Source organism: Euprymna scolopes, chromosome 23, assembly GCF_053919585.1.
Source record: "Euprymna scolopes isolate OS-2025 chromosome 23, ASM5391958v1, whole genome shotgun sequence".
NCBI classification, from domain to species: domain Eukaryota; kingdom Metazoa; phylum Mollusca; class Cephalopoda; order Sepiida; family Sepiolidae; genus Euprymna; species Euprymna scolopes.
Window position 1 is genome coordinate 90836838 of NC_136504.1, and position 16323 is coordinate 90853160.

Below are 16323 nucleotides of genomic sequence, written 5' to 3' on the forward strand. Positions count from 1 at the left end.
TTGATAGCAGAGAAGGAGAAAAGCTTAGTCTTGGCAGCATAGAATGTGACGATCCATTTTTGTCCCCATTTCACTATAGAGTAGGTCTTCCTCTAGTGTTTCTGCCAATTCCTTAGATATGTGCTCATTTGTTCTCTCCTCATGCCTGTTATAGGGCGTGGTGTCATCAGCAAATACACCCATTTCAGAGACAATTTTATCAGAAAGGTCATTTATGAATATTAGGAATAATAAAGGTCCAAAGATATTTATCTCATATTATTTAGATGTACGGCCGTCGAGGACAACATGGATTTTTCTCTTACTTAAGAAGGATTTAATTATGTTAAGTATTCTTGAAGTGATACCATATGATCTGATTTTCCTGAGAAGACCATCGAGCCCATACCTTGTCAATATAGGGCTATATTTCTACCCGTCCCTGCTTTGTCCAGTGAAAGATATATACTTTTAGAGAACATCTGCTGGGAAACGGGATTGCCTAAGTCCATATTGTTTGTCGGTCAGAAGTTTAGAAGTTGTAAGGTGATGGACTAGAGCTTGGTTAATTATGAACTCAAATATTTTGGCGAAAAACGGGAGGAGGCTGATATAATGATAATTTAATGGGTTCATTCTTTCGTCAGAATTCTTGAAAACTGATACCACAGAAGCAATTTTCCAGCTGCCAGGAAAGCAACATTCTTTTAGGCATTTGTTGTTAAGTTTGGAGAGAACAGGAGCAACCTCGGCGGAGCATTTCTTTAATAGCACGGCTAGGATGAGATCAGGTCAACATGCTTTCGAGGTGTCTAGTTTTTTATGATACCATGCACCTGAGACGGTGTGATTTCCCGCTCATCTATGGTGGCGTCTGTCCACAAAGGAAAGTAAGGGAGGAGCGGTTTGCTGGGTCCAATGTGGAGTTTGTGGCAACTCGACTGACAAGCATGTTAACCTTCTCGGTTGCCGTGCTAACAAGCATATGATTGTTTGATAGTGTGGGGATTGTTGATTCGTCATTATTTAATACACTGTTGAAGATTTCCAAAAAATCATGAGTTCCTAATTTCTGTGATTCGAAGCGTTTTCTGGTGGTTTCGAAATATTCTCTCTTAGCTGTCGCTATTTCTCTCTTACAATTACTTCTAGCTTCTAGAAATATAGAAATGGACTTATGTCGGTTACATTTGCGGTGCACTTTGAGTAATGGCAGCTGCACAAGTAGAAGTAAACCATTGGGGAGAGTGGGGTTTACTATAGAATTTCTGCGTGGGAACATGTGCTCCAATTGACGTTTTGAACCATTCAGTGGTCTTATTTGCGCACTGTTCAGCAGAAAGAGTAAAGATATTTCACCATGGAGCATCTCTGATGGCTTCCCAGTCGGACTTTTTATAATACTTCGTTGTTTTGAGCAATGACTCTTCAGTTTTGGGTCTAACATTTAAGGCGATTTTTATCATTATCACAGCATGATCAGCATTCTTAAGTGGGCGGTGGGCATTCGTTATCATCGAGAACTCTGGTCAGAAATAGATATAGAAGTGAGGCATGTTGATCTTGCTGCTCTGGGAAACGTAACTGTCTGTGATAGGGAATGAGATAAGGAGAAGCTATGTGCCGTGCTACCAGTTGCGTCTGTCTAAGTAGAGAATCCAAGGCAGTTACTGTGGTGGACATTGAAATCACTAATTACATGCGCTTGTGCGCTAGTATCAAAGGAGAGTGCTGCATCTATGCTGTAAGAAACTTTGTTTATAAGGGTCCTGGGTCGAGGGAGAGCGGTAGAGAAATATAAGTAGCTAATGTTATGTTGCAAGTTAAGTCTGAAGCACATAAAGCCCTGGTCGTCTGAATCGAGTTTTATTTCTCTAGTCAAGGGGAGGGTTTTATGAATATAGACTCCAATCTAAAAGCTATTACGGTACCTGACTTTTCGCAGGGAAACAGTTTTATCTCTATTTAATTTTTATTTTCAATTTATATTTCATTTCTATTTTAACTTTCGGTTGAGTCTGCTATCTACAATATTTTGTATTGAAAAACAATTAAAACTCAATAGCTGCTTAATAATATTGAAGTGATTCTTATTTTCCTTTAATGCGTATTAGTTGGATTTACGTTTCTAATTACTGTCTTTTTGGAAGTCTACACTATTATATAAAATGTTTTCTTTTTATCCTAAGATTAAATTTGATAGCATTGATTAAAACACTTTTCAATGAAAAAAAGAGCGATATTCATAAATAAAATATGCCCTTTACGTTGTTAGTCTATTGATTAAGTTTGGATGATATTTGGATTATGTGTGTTTGTGTTCGTTCAATATTTGGATATGTGTATTTGTTCAAGCGGGTGCGCGCATTCAATGTGCCTCCACTAATTCGCAAGTATCTATTTACATATGCATACACATGCGTGTGCACAAATGCTTTGTGTATTTTGTTTGTTTCAATAATATTATTAAGCTTTGTTTAATGCAGGAATGAATTTTGTAATGAAATTTATTTTTTGTGTGAGAAGTATGGAAGTATCTAGTGATCACTTTCGAGTTTCAAGTCATTGTTTCAAGTCGCCTCATATTCCAAGTGTTTCGGGATAGTACTGCTAGTTATTAGTTTTAAAAATTCAAGAAGTAATTGTCGGTTTGAAAAATTTGAATTATTCTGAAATTATTTCCACTGTATGCATGTATATGTTTCGAAACATTCAAGAGTCTGTTTTCTGCGATTTTTATATTAATTTTAAATAAGACAACTATTGCTAAGGGGTTTGGTGGCGCCTATATAAGATTTGTCGCATTTTAGTTCTATATATCTTTTTTATTTTGAATGTTCGTGTTGATTTTTTTTTATTTTTAATGTATGTATTTCCCTGTATTATTATGTCACAAACTCGAAATTGCTGTTTGTTGCATTTTGTAACACCTATATTTTGCGTTGATTGAGTTTAAATAAGGTTAGAATGTGTCTTAGACTTCTGGGTCAGTGCTTGCTTATTATTTTTGTTGTTTTCAGTATGTTGCGTAGTTTGTCATTATGACAAGGCTTTTTGTTTTCTCCGTGAACAGTTCTGCATAAACTAGGAATTATTCTTTTTTCCGTTTTTTTGTTTGGTTACTTTTGGCTATTTTTTTTCTGCAAGTTCAATAGCTTTGTGTATCTTTGTAAACTACAAATATATAAAATTAATGGTTAGTGGTTTCACTTCTTTGAATACACACATGCACACAGACAAACATACACGCACACATATATATATATATATTAGGTAACCGAAAAAGTTCTATCCGTTTCTTGATTAGCTTAAGAATGAAGTTAAAATATAATATACATGAAATACACGTAGGAATTGTTTTCAAATTCAGACAGCCGGAAGTAGGAATATCGGTTATGAAAAGCCCGCGCACTGTGACCGATTACACTGTGCAACACTAAAAAAAGTACAGGATATCTGCAGCAATTTTTGTATACCTAGTAACGTGGAAATTTTATTTCTGGCTTTCTTTTTGTTGAATTAGGTATAATTTGTGCAAAATTGCCACAGTCGTAAATTTCAGTAAAAACGTCAAAAATGAGTTACTGGCGACTTTGCAGTCACATATTATGTGTATTGAATTATAAATCTTAAGAGAAAAACACAGTTTAATATACACATATTATGTACATTATTTGTTGAACCATTTATTTGCTAAAGTCAGCCGAAATGAGCTATTTTTCCAGATTTAAGAGAGCTAAATGACAGAGCTAGCTTGGTTAGCATAATATTTTCTAGACCAAGGGCTAATTTTTTCAAAAGTAAAAACACAATGCTGTAGCACATTGTTTGGTGTTCACCACCTTCCGAAAAGCCATGGTATTCGTCAAGAAAGGTATTTTTTAATGTAGGCTAAAAAAATCAAGGAAAAGAAGCTAAAACCTGCCTCAGAACCTTATTTGTAGGGCATGGGAAAAATCTGAGGGTTAAAAATAGATACCCATTTAATAAAGTATTTTTTTAACTAAAAACTACAATAAAGACCAGATTATTGTGTATTTTAATGTTTTAAACATAAAGGGGCATTCTATACATTCTTTTCTGAAAATTTACTAAATTAAATGCAAAAAATAGAAACGAAATTTTATCAACCCCTTACTTTATGTACGAAAGAATCTAATAACTTGCTAGTGGGCGTTTATAATGGCTTAACATGTTCACTTTATGGAATCCTTATTTTTCTTTATAAAACAATTTACTTTTATTCTTGTCTTTATTCTTTAGATGCAGTATAGGCTTTGACGATGACTTCAAGACAGTGCAAAAATGATCCAAGCTAATTCTGCTACATATGTGGCGAATTAACATTTGCTAAAGAAAGGCGCAGCATTACCAGCCATATCAAGAAATTGTACAAGGCGTACTTTCATTTTGATATGGAGACCAAGACAAGTCATGGGCTCCTCATGCCTGTTGCCTTACATGTGTGAGAACATTGAGCGCATGGTATGCAAAAAAGAATGTTCACATGAAGTTTGGTGTGCCAATGATTTGGCGAGAGCAGAATGATCATTCTAATGATTGCTATTTTTGTCAGCAAGACTATACGGGCCGTACAACAGCAAAAAAAAAGGAAACACATTGTTTACCCAAATTTGCAATCAGCAATGCGCCCAGTTGAGCACTCAAAAGAATTTCCTGTACCAAAACCCCCTGATCAGGAAATGTGGAGTTCAAGCAGTGGGGATGAACATTACAATGATGAAACAGTAGAATTTTCTAATTCAGAAAGCAATAATAAACCAATACTATCTTCTCAAGATGCTCTAAATGACTTATGCAGAGATCTTTATTTAACCAAAGACAAAAGTGAACTTCTTGCATCAAGGCTTAAAGGACGAAATCTTCTTAGAAAAGGTGTGAAAATAACATTGTACAGAAAACGTGCACAAAACTTGCATGTTTTGTTCACTTTGACAGATGATTTATGCTTCTGCAATGATATTGTTGGACTTTTTGAACAGCTGGAAATACAATATGATAACACCAACTGGCGACTTTTCTTAGATGCATCCAAGGAAAGCATAAAAGCTGTTTTGCTTCACAATGGGAACACCCTGCCATCTGTTCCTATAGCTTACAACACAACCATGAAAGAATCATATGAAAATTTAAAAACAATTTTAGCAAGCATACATTATGAAGTCCATAAATGGCATGTTTGTGCAGATTTCAAGGTTATAGCCATGCTCACTGGCCTTCAGTCAGGCTATACTAAATTCTGTTGCTTCTTGTGCTTATGGGACTCTAGAGCAATAGCTGAACACTATGTACGCAAGCACTGGCCTGCTAGAGATTAAATTGAGCAAGGAAAACATAACATCAAACACAAACCACTTCTGCAAAGTGATTGAATCCATTTACCACCTTTGCATATTAAACTCGGTTTGTTCAAGCAATTTGTGAAAGCACTAGACAAGGATTCCTTGGCATTTGCATATCTTGCAGAAAAGTTTCCTTCATTAAGTCGAGCTAAAATTAAAGAAGGTATCTTCATAGGTCCCCAAAGTCGAAAAGTTGTACTTGATAAAACTTTTAACACACATCTCACGAGAAAAGAAAAATGTGCCTTTGAGTCATTCAAGAAAGTTTGTGATAACTTCCTGGGAAAACATCGTTCAGAAGACTATGTGCAAGTTGTGAATGATCTATTGCATCATTTTCATGATATGGGATGTAACATGTCTCTAAAAGTTCATGTGCTCCACTCTCATTTGGATTTTTTTGCTGAGAATATTGGCCATGTGAGTGATGAACATGGCGAAAGGTTCCATCAAGATATTTCATTAATAGAAAAACGTTTTAAAGGAAAATGGAACACTGGTATGTTGGCAGACTACTGCTGGAATTTAAAAAAAGGATGATGACACTCTACACAAGAGAGTTAAGAGGACAAATGTTGTTTAAACTGGTGAATTCGGTGTTTTTTTTTCAAAATAATTAATAATAAAGTACATGAAAAAGGTACCTAATCCAGAAAAATAAATGTCAGATTTGGAATCAGCATACTTTTCTTACCCCGAAACAGGTCTTATATGTCTTGTACTTTTTTTTCAATTCAAATTTGTTGCACAGTGTTATCAGTTATAAGCCGGGCAGCTGTGAGAAGGATGGAAGTATCTAGATATCTCGTTCAGGACTGTTTTCGTTATGACTCCAAATGACTTCAAGTTGCCGTTTTATAGCTTCAAATCGCCGCATATGTCAAGTGTTTCGGAATAGTGCCGTGAATGGTCGTATCGCAAGGCATTAGTTTAAAAAATTCAACTCGGGAGATTTGCCCATAAATGATTAGCATCGTAGGGGGCGATCATATGCCTTGAATGACGGAGTTCTGAAATCGGACATTAGTCTACCTTGTGATGAACTTGCAACACAGTTCAACGTCTCCGATGAAATAATTCGACTTCAGCTTCACTGCTTAGGTAAGCCTGAGCAGGTGCGTTCTGCAAAAATCTGTTGGAGGTTCACGAGTTGCAGCATGTGTATCGCTTCTTTCTGTCTATCGTACCGCACCCTTATTCATTCGAATGCTTACTAGTGCTGAAAAGTCGGTTCTGTATAAAACTCCCAAGCGTTTTAGACATTTGTTCTCTCCTAAGGATGTTTTCTCTCCCACCGTAAGATTGCCTATGCACCCACACAGAATTATCCTTTGTGTCTGGTAGACAGGTCATCATGTAGTTTATAAAAAAAACTGCTACCGACGAGACAAACGGTCATTAGAAACGTGTGCAAAAGACACTGCGCAAGAAAGAGCCAGCACCGATGAATCGTAAAACTGTGCTTTTCCCCCAGGCTAGAAGAGATACCATACAGCAACTTGGATGGGAGACTTTGTGTATGTGTTCTCCGATTATCTCCGCATGGTTTCCAATCAGTTTTGGGCCCCTCCTTGAAACTGGATTCAAGCAGCGTCGATTCATGAGAGGTATGATTAAGGATTACGCAACCCTTCCATCACAATTACACGCGCAGCCACCCTTACAGGAGTGTTCAGTGTCTCTTGAGACTGAACCAAAGCATCAGTTAGCTTTATATTATCACTTCCAATATGCTCTCATTAAACAGTTTGTACATCTTACCGAAGCAGCGAAGCTTGTGTAAACAAATCAAGCTTAGGTATTTTGGACAATGTCAAAATATTGTTAATTCACTGCCCGCATAGCAGCGGCCATATAGCGCAACAGGTTTCTATCCTGGCTTGAGGTAATTTCTTGTCTAGCCGCACTGATGAGCTGTGAAACAGCGAAACAGTACTGTATGTGGATGACTATATATATATATATATATATATATATATATATATACATACACATACATATATATATATATATGCGATGCTTGGGTTTAGTCTCGAGAGACACTGGATACCCCTTTCTGCACTGCATAGGTAAGAGAATCATATATAAATATGATTCTCTTTGTATACACACACACACACACACATATATATATATATATATATATATATATATATATATATATATATATATATATATATATAAACTCTGGTTTAACACTATTTTATAATAATAAAAATCTAACCAAATATTTATTAAAGGTGGGACAAACTTTTACGCGCGCTCTGTCGGCAACAAAGCAATCAGTATGGCAGTTGTATTTAACATTCACGGGATTCATGTCGGTAAACATGGCCTACTCTGTCAATTTGAAGTCGTTCGTAATCGCACCGAAGTCACGATTCAAAATCTTTCGTTTAACTGAGTAGCCCCTTCACCAAACATCCACCCCTGCCTGCACGTGCTGCTGAAGTATTTCGTGCAGGAAGACACATTTTCCAGAACATGCGTGCGCTTCTAACCAACGAATGTTTATGCCGAAATCTTGTGATGAAACACCTAGACAATATGGTATTGATTTCTTCTTATTTGAACGACATATTAAATGAATGAAACTTATCAGAACGGCTTCGAAAATAATTTAGGAAATAATTAAGACATATTGGAAACAGTATTAAATAAACAGAAGACTGAAGGGATGCCGTAAAAGAAAAAGAATGACTCATGACTTATATAGATAAAAAGATATTAAGACAGGTAAAACAAAAAACGGCAAAAAGCATAACTCAGATTTTGACATGATTGATTACAAGAAAGCCTACGACAGCATGAACAATTGATTGCATAAGAATGTACAAGATATCTTACAAGATTAATATGATTAAGGCAATAATGGAAACCTAGAGACTAGAACAGACAGCCGGAAGACAGCACCTGGCTGATATGAAAATACAGAGAGGCATCTTCCAAGGAGACTCACTATCACCACTACTCTTGATCATATCTACGATGCCACCAAGCTACATACTGAGGAAATGTAATGCTGGATACAAGTTTACAGGCACAGAACAAAGAATAAACCACCTCATGTATACGAATGACATGAAGTTGTTTGCTAATGGCAAAAAAGAAATGGGAAAATTGATAAACACAAACAGAATATTCAGCCAGGACATTGAAATAAAATTTGGAATGGAAAAATGTGCATTACTAGTGATGAAAGAGGGAAAGTTAGAGACATCAGAAGGCATGGACCCAAAAGAAGATCAGAGCGCTCAGTGAAAATGACACAACTATCTAGGGGTGCTGGGAACATACACAGAAATAAAAGCTAAGATTGGAAAATAGTACCTGAGTAGAACTGGTTAAAACAAAGATATACAATAGAAACTTAATTACAGAATTAAGCACTTGGGCAGTATCGCTAATAAGGTACTCTGTCCGTTCATAGGATGAACTAACAAAGAACTTAGACATCTTAATCAGAGGATTAGCAAATTAATGATAATACACAATGCATTATACCCAAAAGGCGATACTGACCGACTCTATGTGAAAAGGAGAAAAGGGAGAAGGCGACTTATAAACGTAGAAGACTGTATAGAAAGTACAAAAAAAAATAAAAAATATGGAACACCGCAGTGGTCACCGCAGTGAAAGTCACCACCAGAAACAACAATACAAGAAACGATGAAACCAGAAACAAAAAGACAAGAAAAGTGGGAAGAGAAAAAGCTACATGGACCATTTTTCAAAATAACAAAAGAAGATAACAATGGAAACATCTGGATGTGGCTAAGAAAATGACATGTGAACAGAGAAGCTACAGTTGCGCAGAACAACGCAATTAGAAACAACCACATAAAAGCTAAAATAGATAAACACAAGAAAACAGTAAACATAGACTCTGTGGACAGAGATACGAAATAGTAAAATATTTAATTAAATTTGTAAATGCAGCAAACTAGCTACAAAGGAACAAAACAGGCACGGCTACATGAGAAAGGCAGTGCACTGGGAACTCTGTAGATGACTAAACAGACTGAAATTATGCAACGAACAGTAATGTTGAAAACAGCTGAAATCTTAATGAAAAACCTTCAGTGCAGGAACTAATCAACATGAGTGACACATTTTAACCAAGTATATATAAACTGCAACAGAAATAAAACAAAAAAAACGCAACCAAGAGAACGGGTACACCAAAAGTAAACAGTGCCTATTTTTCCTCCCATTCCTCCCTTTCTCTCTCACTCCGCTTTTCCCTTCTCTCTCTCTCCTCCTATTCCCCCTCCCTTTTCTTCTAAAACTCCGCAAAATGACGCAGCACGACTGGACCGCACCAAATAGTTGACGGGTAAAGGAGGATTGAAAGACCGAGGAGAGAAAGCACCAACAAGACTTCCACTGTGAAGAGGACTAGGACCTTGGAGAGTTCTTACTGATACTCACTTTCCAGTGAAGACAAATGGCCGCTACCTATCAAATGGTAAACTGTTGTTACGACATCAATCAATGGTAAACGGTTATTGCGACAACGCAAATAAACTTGCAAATGGTATCGAAAGAGGTGGAGAGTACTGGAAATCAAGGGAGACTTGTTGTCACTCAGACTCCAGTGCACAAGTTGTTGACAAAGAGAATTCTTTGATGATGGCCTCTGTGAAAACTCCTAGTGTGTGAATAATAATAATAATAATAATAATAATAATAATAATAATAATAATAATAACAATATCATATAACTTATATATAAATACAAGTTAGAAACATAAGTTTTAGAGCGAAATGTTCCATTCATTTTATGTGAAGCAGTTTGATGATAATTAACCTATACATATACAAATCGTGAATTTTAGTCCATCATTAACAGAGCTATGGGAATTTTCGTCAATAATTTTAATTATAATTCCTAATTTTATTTTATACATCACAAAATCTATTAATCCTTAATGTGAAGCAAATTTAACCACTATTTTAAGTGCTTGGGATTTTTATGACTATAATAATAACAATAGCAACCAATAATATTTTACTTTTTTCATAGCCGGCATCTCAAGCATTCTCCATCTTAAATTTAATGTTACGTCCAAGACATTTGAAGAGTATAAGTACTTGATGTTAATCTTTTTGAGTTTTTTATCATGGCCATAAAACTACTCGAGAGTATAGGTTAATGAGACATCTCAAATAATGAAGTCATTCGATTAAAAGTAACATCGAAAAACTAGGAATGATTGATAGCTGAGGAGTTAGATATGACCTCGGCGAATAATCGGAAATAGACGGGGTTGTATTTTAATCCCGGAGGAATTTCAAAGCGAGAACACATAAAAATTGGCATTTACCTCAAACCCTCGATCAATGTGGCGTAAGCGAGCATACGCATACGGTGGGTTAATAAAATTTCCCTCAATCCAATGAATAAATTTTTATACGTGTTTCTCTTCCAGATCTCCGTAATTCCTTCTATTAATGAGTCCCCCCCCATTCATACTGACAGCAACCGGGTGTACCCCTCTTGAGTTCAAGTGATAACAAGCCTCTCTAGCTCTGGTTAGTGCTCATTTTCTTCGACTTTTCTAATGTCGATGCAATGGTGTTGGTGTAGTGCCAGTTTATGCTGACACCACATTTTTTGAAGGTGGGGGTAAATTAACTTATAATTTTGCGGTTTCAGATTTCTTCGTTCCATGTGATGCTCACCTATCTTTTTTTTTTTTTACTTATGTTTCAGTTTCTATATGATTATTTATCATTTGCAGCTCACGTTCATTAGTCTCCGCGCTCGAAGGGTTTTCCTAACATTTAAACCGTTTTCATTATTGCTATCCGATGCATCTTCTCAGCTAATTCCTATTTCTACCGTTCTTTTTTCCGAATTTTTCCAGGATTTATCTAATTGCTCATACGATTATTTGACTTTCTTCATCTTCCATATCCCTTTCAACTCTCTGGCCATTTTCGCGTATTTGCTTCGCCTCTCTGTGATATTCACCTTGTGGACTACTGGGACGGCGAAATCTATGCTTTGACAGGAATTTTACATTCTTCTTAACTATTATGATATTCAGTCTACTTGCTTGGTTGCGTTTATCCGTTTGTGCAGTTATAATCCATAGAATTTTATGGTTTCTGTTTTCAAGTATTGCTACTTTTGTTTGGGTGTTCAAGATGCAGCTGTTTGCGTAGTTCCCAGTGTACTTCCTTCCTACCTGGTCACGTCTATTCTTATATTCTTTTTGGAGCTTGGTTATTGCAATCACTTATCATTCCTATGTAGTTTATCGTGTTATCTCTTTATCCACAGTCATCATTTTTTGTTTTCTTGTGTCTTGCGGATATTAGCTTTGGTATTGTTAGTTCTAATCGCGTTTTCTTGTGCGTCTGTCCAGATGCTTTTGTGAGTCTTATCTTTTGTCATCCTTATGAATCGTGTGTGTAGTTGTTTATTTTCTCAGTTTTCTTTTCTCGTCTTATTCCTTGTTTTTCTATTCTCTGTTTTGTTCATTTTCAGGGTGTCTTGTGTTGCGGTGATTAGCCTTTCTGTGTTCTGCGTTATGCATTTGTCCTATTTATTTTGTGTCATTTACAACCAGTCCTCTGTCTAGAGTCGATCAAACTTATCCTTTGGGCGTAATGCATTGCGCATGGTTATACGTTTGCTGATCTTCTGGTCAAGACGCTCAAGTTTTTCTTCGATGCAGCCTATAAATAAACGGTCCAGATTTTCTTACTAGAGATGTATTTATACTTTTTATTAAGTTTCTGATGTATAATTTAGTTTCTAGAGCGTTCTTGTTCGACTTTTAAATATTTTCGTTTCCATTTATGTTGATTTGGTTGTGTGTGCTTTAACAACTCCCAAATATCTGTAGGTGCCACGTTTAATAATAAAAACAAAACAAAAAAATAATAATAACAATATAAATAAATAAATACAGAAATACATTATTATTATTATTATTATTATTATTATTATTATTATTATTAGCAGTAGTAGTAGTAGTAGTAGTAGTAATAATAGTAATAAATTAACACTAAAAGTATGTTCAATTCTAAATAATGCATCTAACATCCCAAATGTGATTTGTTCAAATTTGTTCCAATTATGTTAAATAGTTTGTTATCTTAAACGTGCTTTTCTATTTTTTTTTTATAGCTTTTACAGCGTTACAAACAGTATTAATAGCACTAAGTGTGCGGCATATAGGACGTGTCTAAAATGCGTTTAAATTTAATTATTGGAATTAATGTTTCATTTTAGCTAAATATATTGCACAATGTATTTGACAGCGTACAAATTCTTTTTACGCAATCAATGCCTTGACGTTATCTTGTCCTACTCCATCTTTATTTGGATGACGTCAGCATATTGTGTTACGTGAATAACTGTGCACGGCTATTATATATCACTCAAGAATAAACAAAGGAAAATGCGAAGTACTTTAATGAAACTAGAATATGTAATGCACATTATCATTTGAGGCGTTCAGACTGCTGAGTGTGTCAATGAAGTTAAACGACTTACTTGCAAGCTCCCTTTGGGACAGTACTCAGTCAGGATGCTCTGGTTGGGCAGGTCTAAACAAACGCCAACAAAGCGAACAATATGATCATTCTGCACGTCTTTGATCTGAAAAAAAAAAAATTAATCGCAATGAAAACGAAAAGAAAGATACTTGGCCAATCGCAAATTATACACGTGGAAATTACTACGAGTTCTTTTCTCACATCATTACAACAATAGCCATGTATTATTATAATCATATTCTAAAACGAAGTTACATCAAAGGGAGGTCACTCTCACATTCTTGTCCAGGGTTGCTAGATTGGCCTTTTTAAAGCCAAATTTCGATAATTATACCGTTATTAATTTATCTCAGTTTGACTTTCAAAATTGTATTTAGGTTTCACAGAGCGTAACGCATGTATGCATTAAATTTAGTAGACAATTATTCCGGTTAAATAATGATATATTTCCTAAAGAACACATCTGATATCTTGCTAGCAACTAAAAAATATTTAGCTGACATGGCCCCCTACGGTGCAGTAAAGTGTATTTGCTCTGACAATGGTACATAATTCACTAACAAAGACTTCGAACTTTCATTAATTTACCATCGTATCAAACATAAAAACACGGCCCCTAATTCACCTCACCAAAACCGAACTGATAGATCATGGCGGACAGTTTTTTTATGACGATGAAATAATAAGAAGTATTATCTACTTAATGACGATGAAATAAGTCTTATATACTTAATGACGATGAAATAAGAAGTCTTATCTACTTAATGACGATGAAATAATAAGGCTTATCTACTTAATGACGATGAAATAATAAGGCTTATCTACTTAATGACGATGAAATAATAAGGCTTATCTACTTAATGACGATGAAATAATAAGGCTTATCTACTTAATGACGATGAAATAATAAGGCTTATCTACTTAATGACGATGAAATAATAAGGCTTATCTACTTAATGACGATGAAATAATAAGTCTTATCTACTTAATGACGATGAAATAATAAGGCTTATCTACTTAATGACGATGAAATAATAAGACTTATCTACTTAATAACGATGAAATAAGAAGGCTTATATACTTAATGACGATGAAATAAGTCTTATCTACTTCTTGACGATGAAATGATAATAAATCTTATCTACTTAATGACGATGAAATAATAAGTCTTATCTACTTAATGATGATGAAATAATAAGTCTTATCTACTTAATGACGATGGAATAAGAAGTCTTCTTTACTTAATGACGATGAAATAATAAGCAGTCTTATCTATTTAATGACTGCTAGGAGTAATAAAAATTATCAAGACCGAAAATGAAAGATTTAAACAGAGATAAACAAGCCCTCTGTTATTGAATATGAACTTAGGAACAGCATTTAGTATTTAGAAAATTCATAAGTCCTCTACGATTAGAAGAGTTTTCATCTTCAAATTGAGGAAGCGATGAAGATCGAAAGTGTATATCTGGATATTCTTTCAGACTATCAAAACGTAGACCCATTATTTCCTGGAAATATAGAAAGCAACAAATTGTATCTCTCTTATTAATTAAAACCCCCTAAGTAATTGTCATAATCAAGTCAACAGAGTCTTAGCGCAGAACACAATAGTTCACCAAAGATTTAAGCATTAAACGTCACTTCATAAGAAATGAAATAAAAAAGAAATCCATTATTGTAAATTACATAGCACCAGAAAAAATATCACTGATATATTCACAAAACCTGCGACAAAGAATAAATTGAAAGGTTTTGCCCCGAAACTTGTCGGGATTTGACTTTCAATAACTTTTCACAAGCCCATATATATATATATATATATATATATATATATATATATATATATATATATTAAAAACTTTCATAGGCAAGAGGTTAGACTGCATACCTTTTAACATACTAATGCGTAACTAATACTTTTACTGAAATAGAAAAAATAACTTTTTGAAAACACTTTCTTTGTATCTTCTTTGCAACAAATACTTTTTACACGTTTATTTAAAGACGTGCATAAATTACAATTGACATTATTTTACGTTTATTTTGTGTACAACAACTTCTTCCTGATTCACCGAAAATTTCCTATTATTATCTTTCGCTTTGTTAGAATTAACAAAACATATTTTTTTACGAATACATATTATATATATATATATATATATATACAGGATGACCCCGCAAAAAAACAAAAGCTAAATGGAGGCCATCTAGAACATATGCTGTAGAACGGAGAAAAAAAAGGCCAAAGACCCTAGTGTTTTGATGTGATGTTTTGAATATTATAAACTTGTTATGACCAAAGTTTCATTCCATTCGGACAAAACACTAAGAAACGGGGCCTAATTAGAGGTGGGACCCGTTGTTTTTGGGTCACCCTGTATATATATATATATATATATATATATATATATGCGTTTTAGAACGAGACTACATAATCAAACTTAAGAAATGGCTTCCTTATTTCATATGCTTATCTTTTGAGGGTAAAAATATAAATAAATTAATTGTATTTCTCTTGTTTTACACACATATCTTACTTTGACATTGCTTCTTTTTTTACAGTCTAGTGCGTTGTTTCGCTGAATTGCTTTTAAGTTGACATAAGTATTTTTAGTTTCATAACGAACATTGCTATCGTGCGTTTGGAAAATACTGCGAATCTTGCCAAGTTTATAATTATACTTTTCCCGTGATGCATCTGTGCATTATTATCTTTTACTTTGACAAAAAATTCATTGACCAGATTTTTCAGTTTTCTGTTAAAAAAATACTCCTAGAACAAACTAGCGTTCTTTAGATTTTATAACGAACACCCAAATTTAATACAACTGACGAAATCTGGGTTACGATCGAAGATTTTTATTTGGCCGCGACCAATCAAAGGGAATTAGGGACATTGTTATTTCATTGTTACTTGATAAAGGGTTGAGTAGAGCTCATGCAGTGTAAGCAACTATGATTGTAAGGAGGCTTGTTAGGAGGAGATAATGTGGTTTGAGGCTTTCTCTTTTATATATATATATATATATTTTTTATTATTATTTATTTATTTATTTATTTTTTATTCATGTGAGCTTGGGTCTAGTATAACATTAAAGTGTGAGCAGGTGTTAAGAATTGAACTACGAGTTGTGCCCAAACTATATTTAAGATGACAGCAGGGCATGAGATGCGAGTGCAATATAGTACGGGTAAAACAGTAAGTTTTGAGTCATGTGTAATTTGGTAAATAGATATATGCGCTGGTTTTAGTAGGTGCGAATAAAGTTGAAGGTACAAAGTGAGTTTCTATTATTGAGAGAAGATGTTTTCAGCTTTCAAGTAAGAGTTATGGACATTTAGCATAGCAAGGAGCATTGGTTCAGTTTCGTATTAGCGTTGCAAAGCTATCTAAGAGGAGACATAGTTGTGTAATGCAGTGCGGTGTGCTTTGCTTCCGAGTACATACTTTGGCTGTTAAATACCA

At 34.7% G+C, this 16323-nt stretch overlaps 1 protein-coding gene across 1 annotated transcript in view; it reads right to left on the reverse strand.

Moving 5' to 3' along the window:
• LOC145246050 (atrial natriuretic peptide receptor 1-like) overlaps nucleotides 1-16323 on the reverse strand; it is a 1007513-nt gene that overhangs the window by 96227 nt on the left and 894963 nt on the right. Inside the window, exon 11 of the mRNA XM_080107893.1 lies at nucleotides 12853-12957. Coding sequence (XP_079964019.1) covers nucleotides 12853-12957 — 105 coding nt within the window. The remainder of the gene's footprint in view (nucleotides 1-12852; nucleotides 12958-16323) is intronic.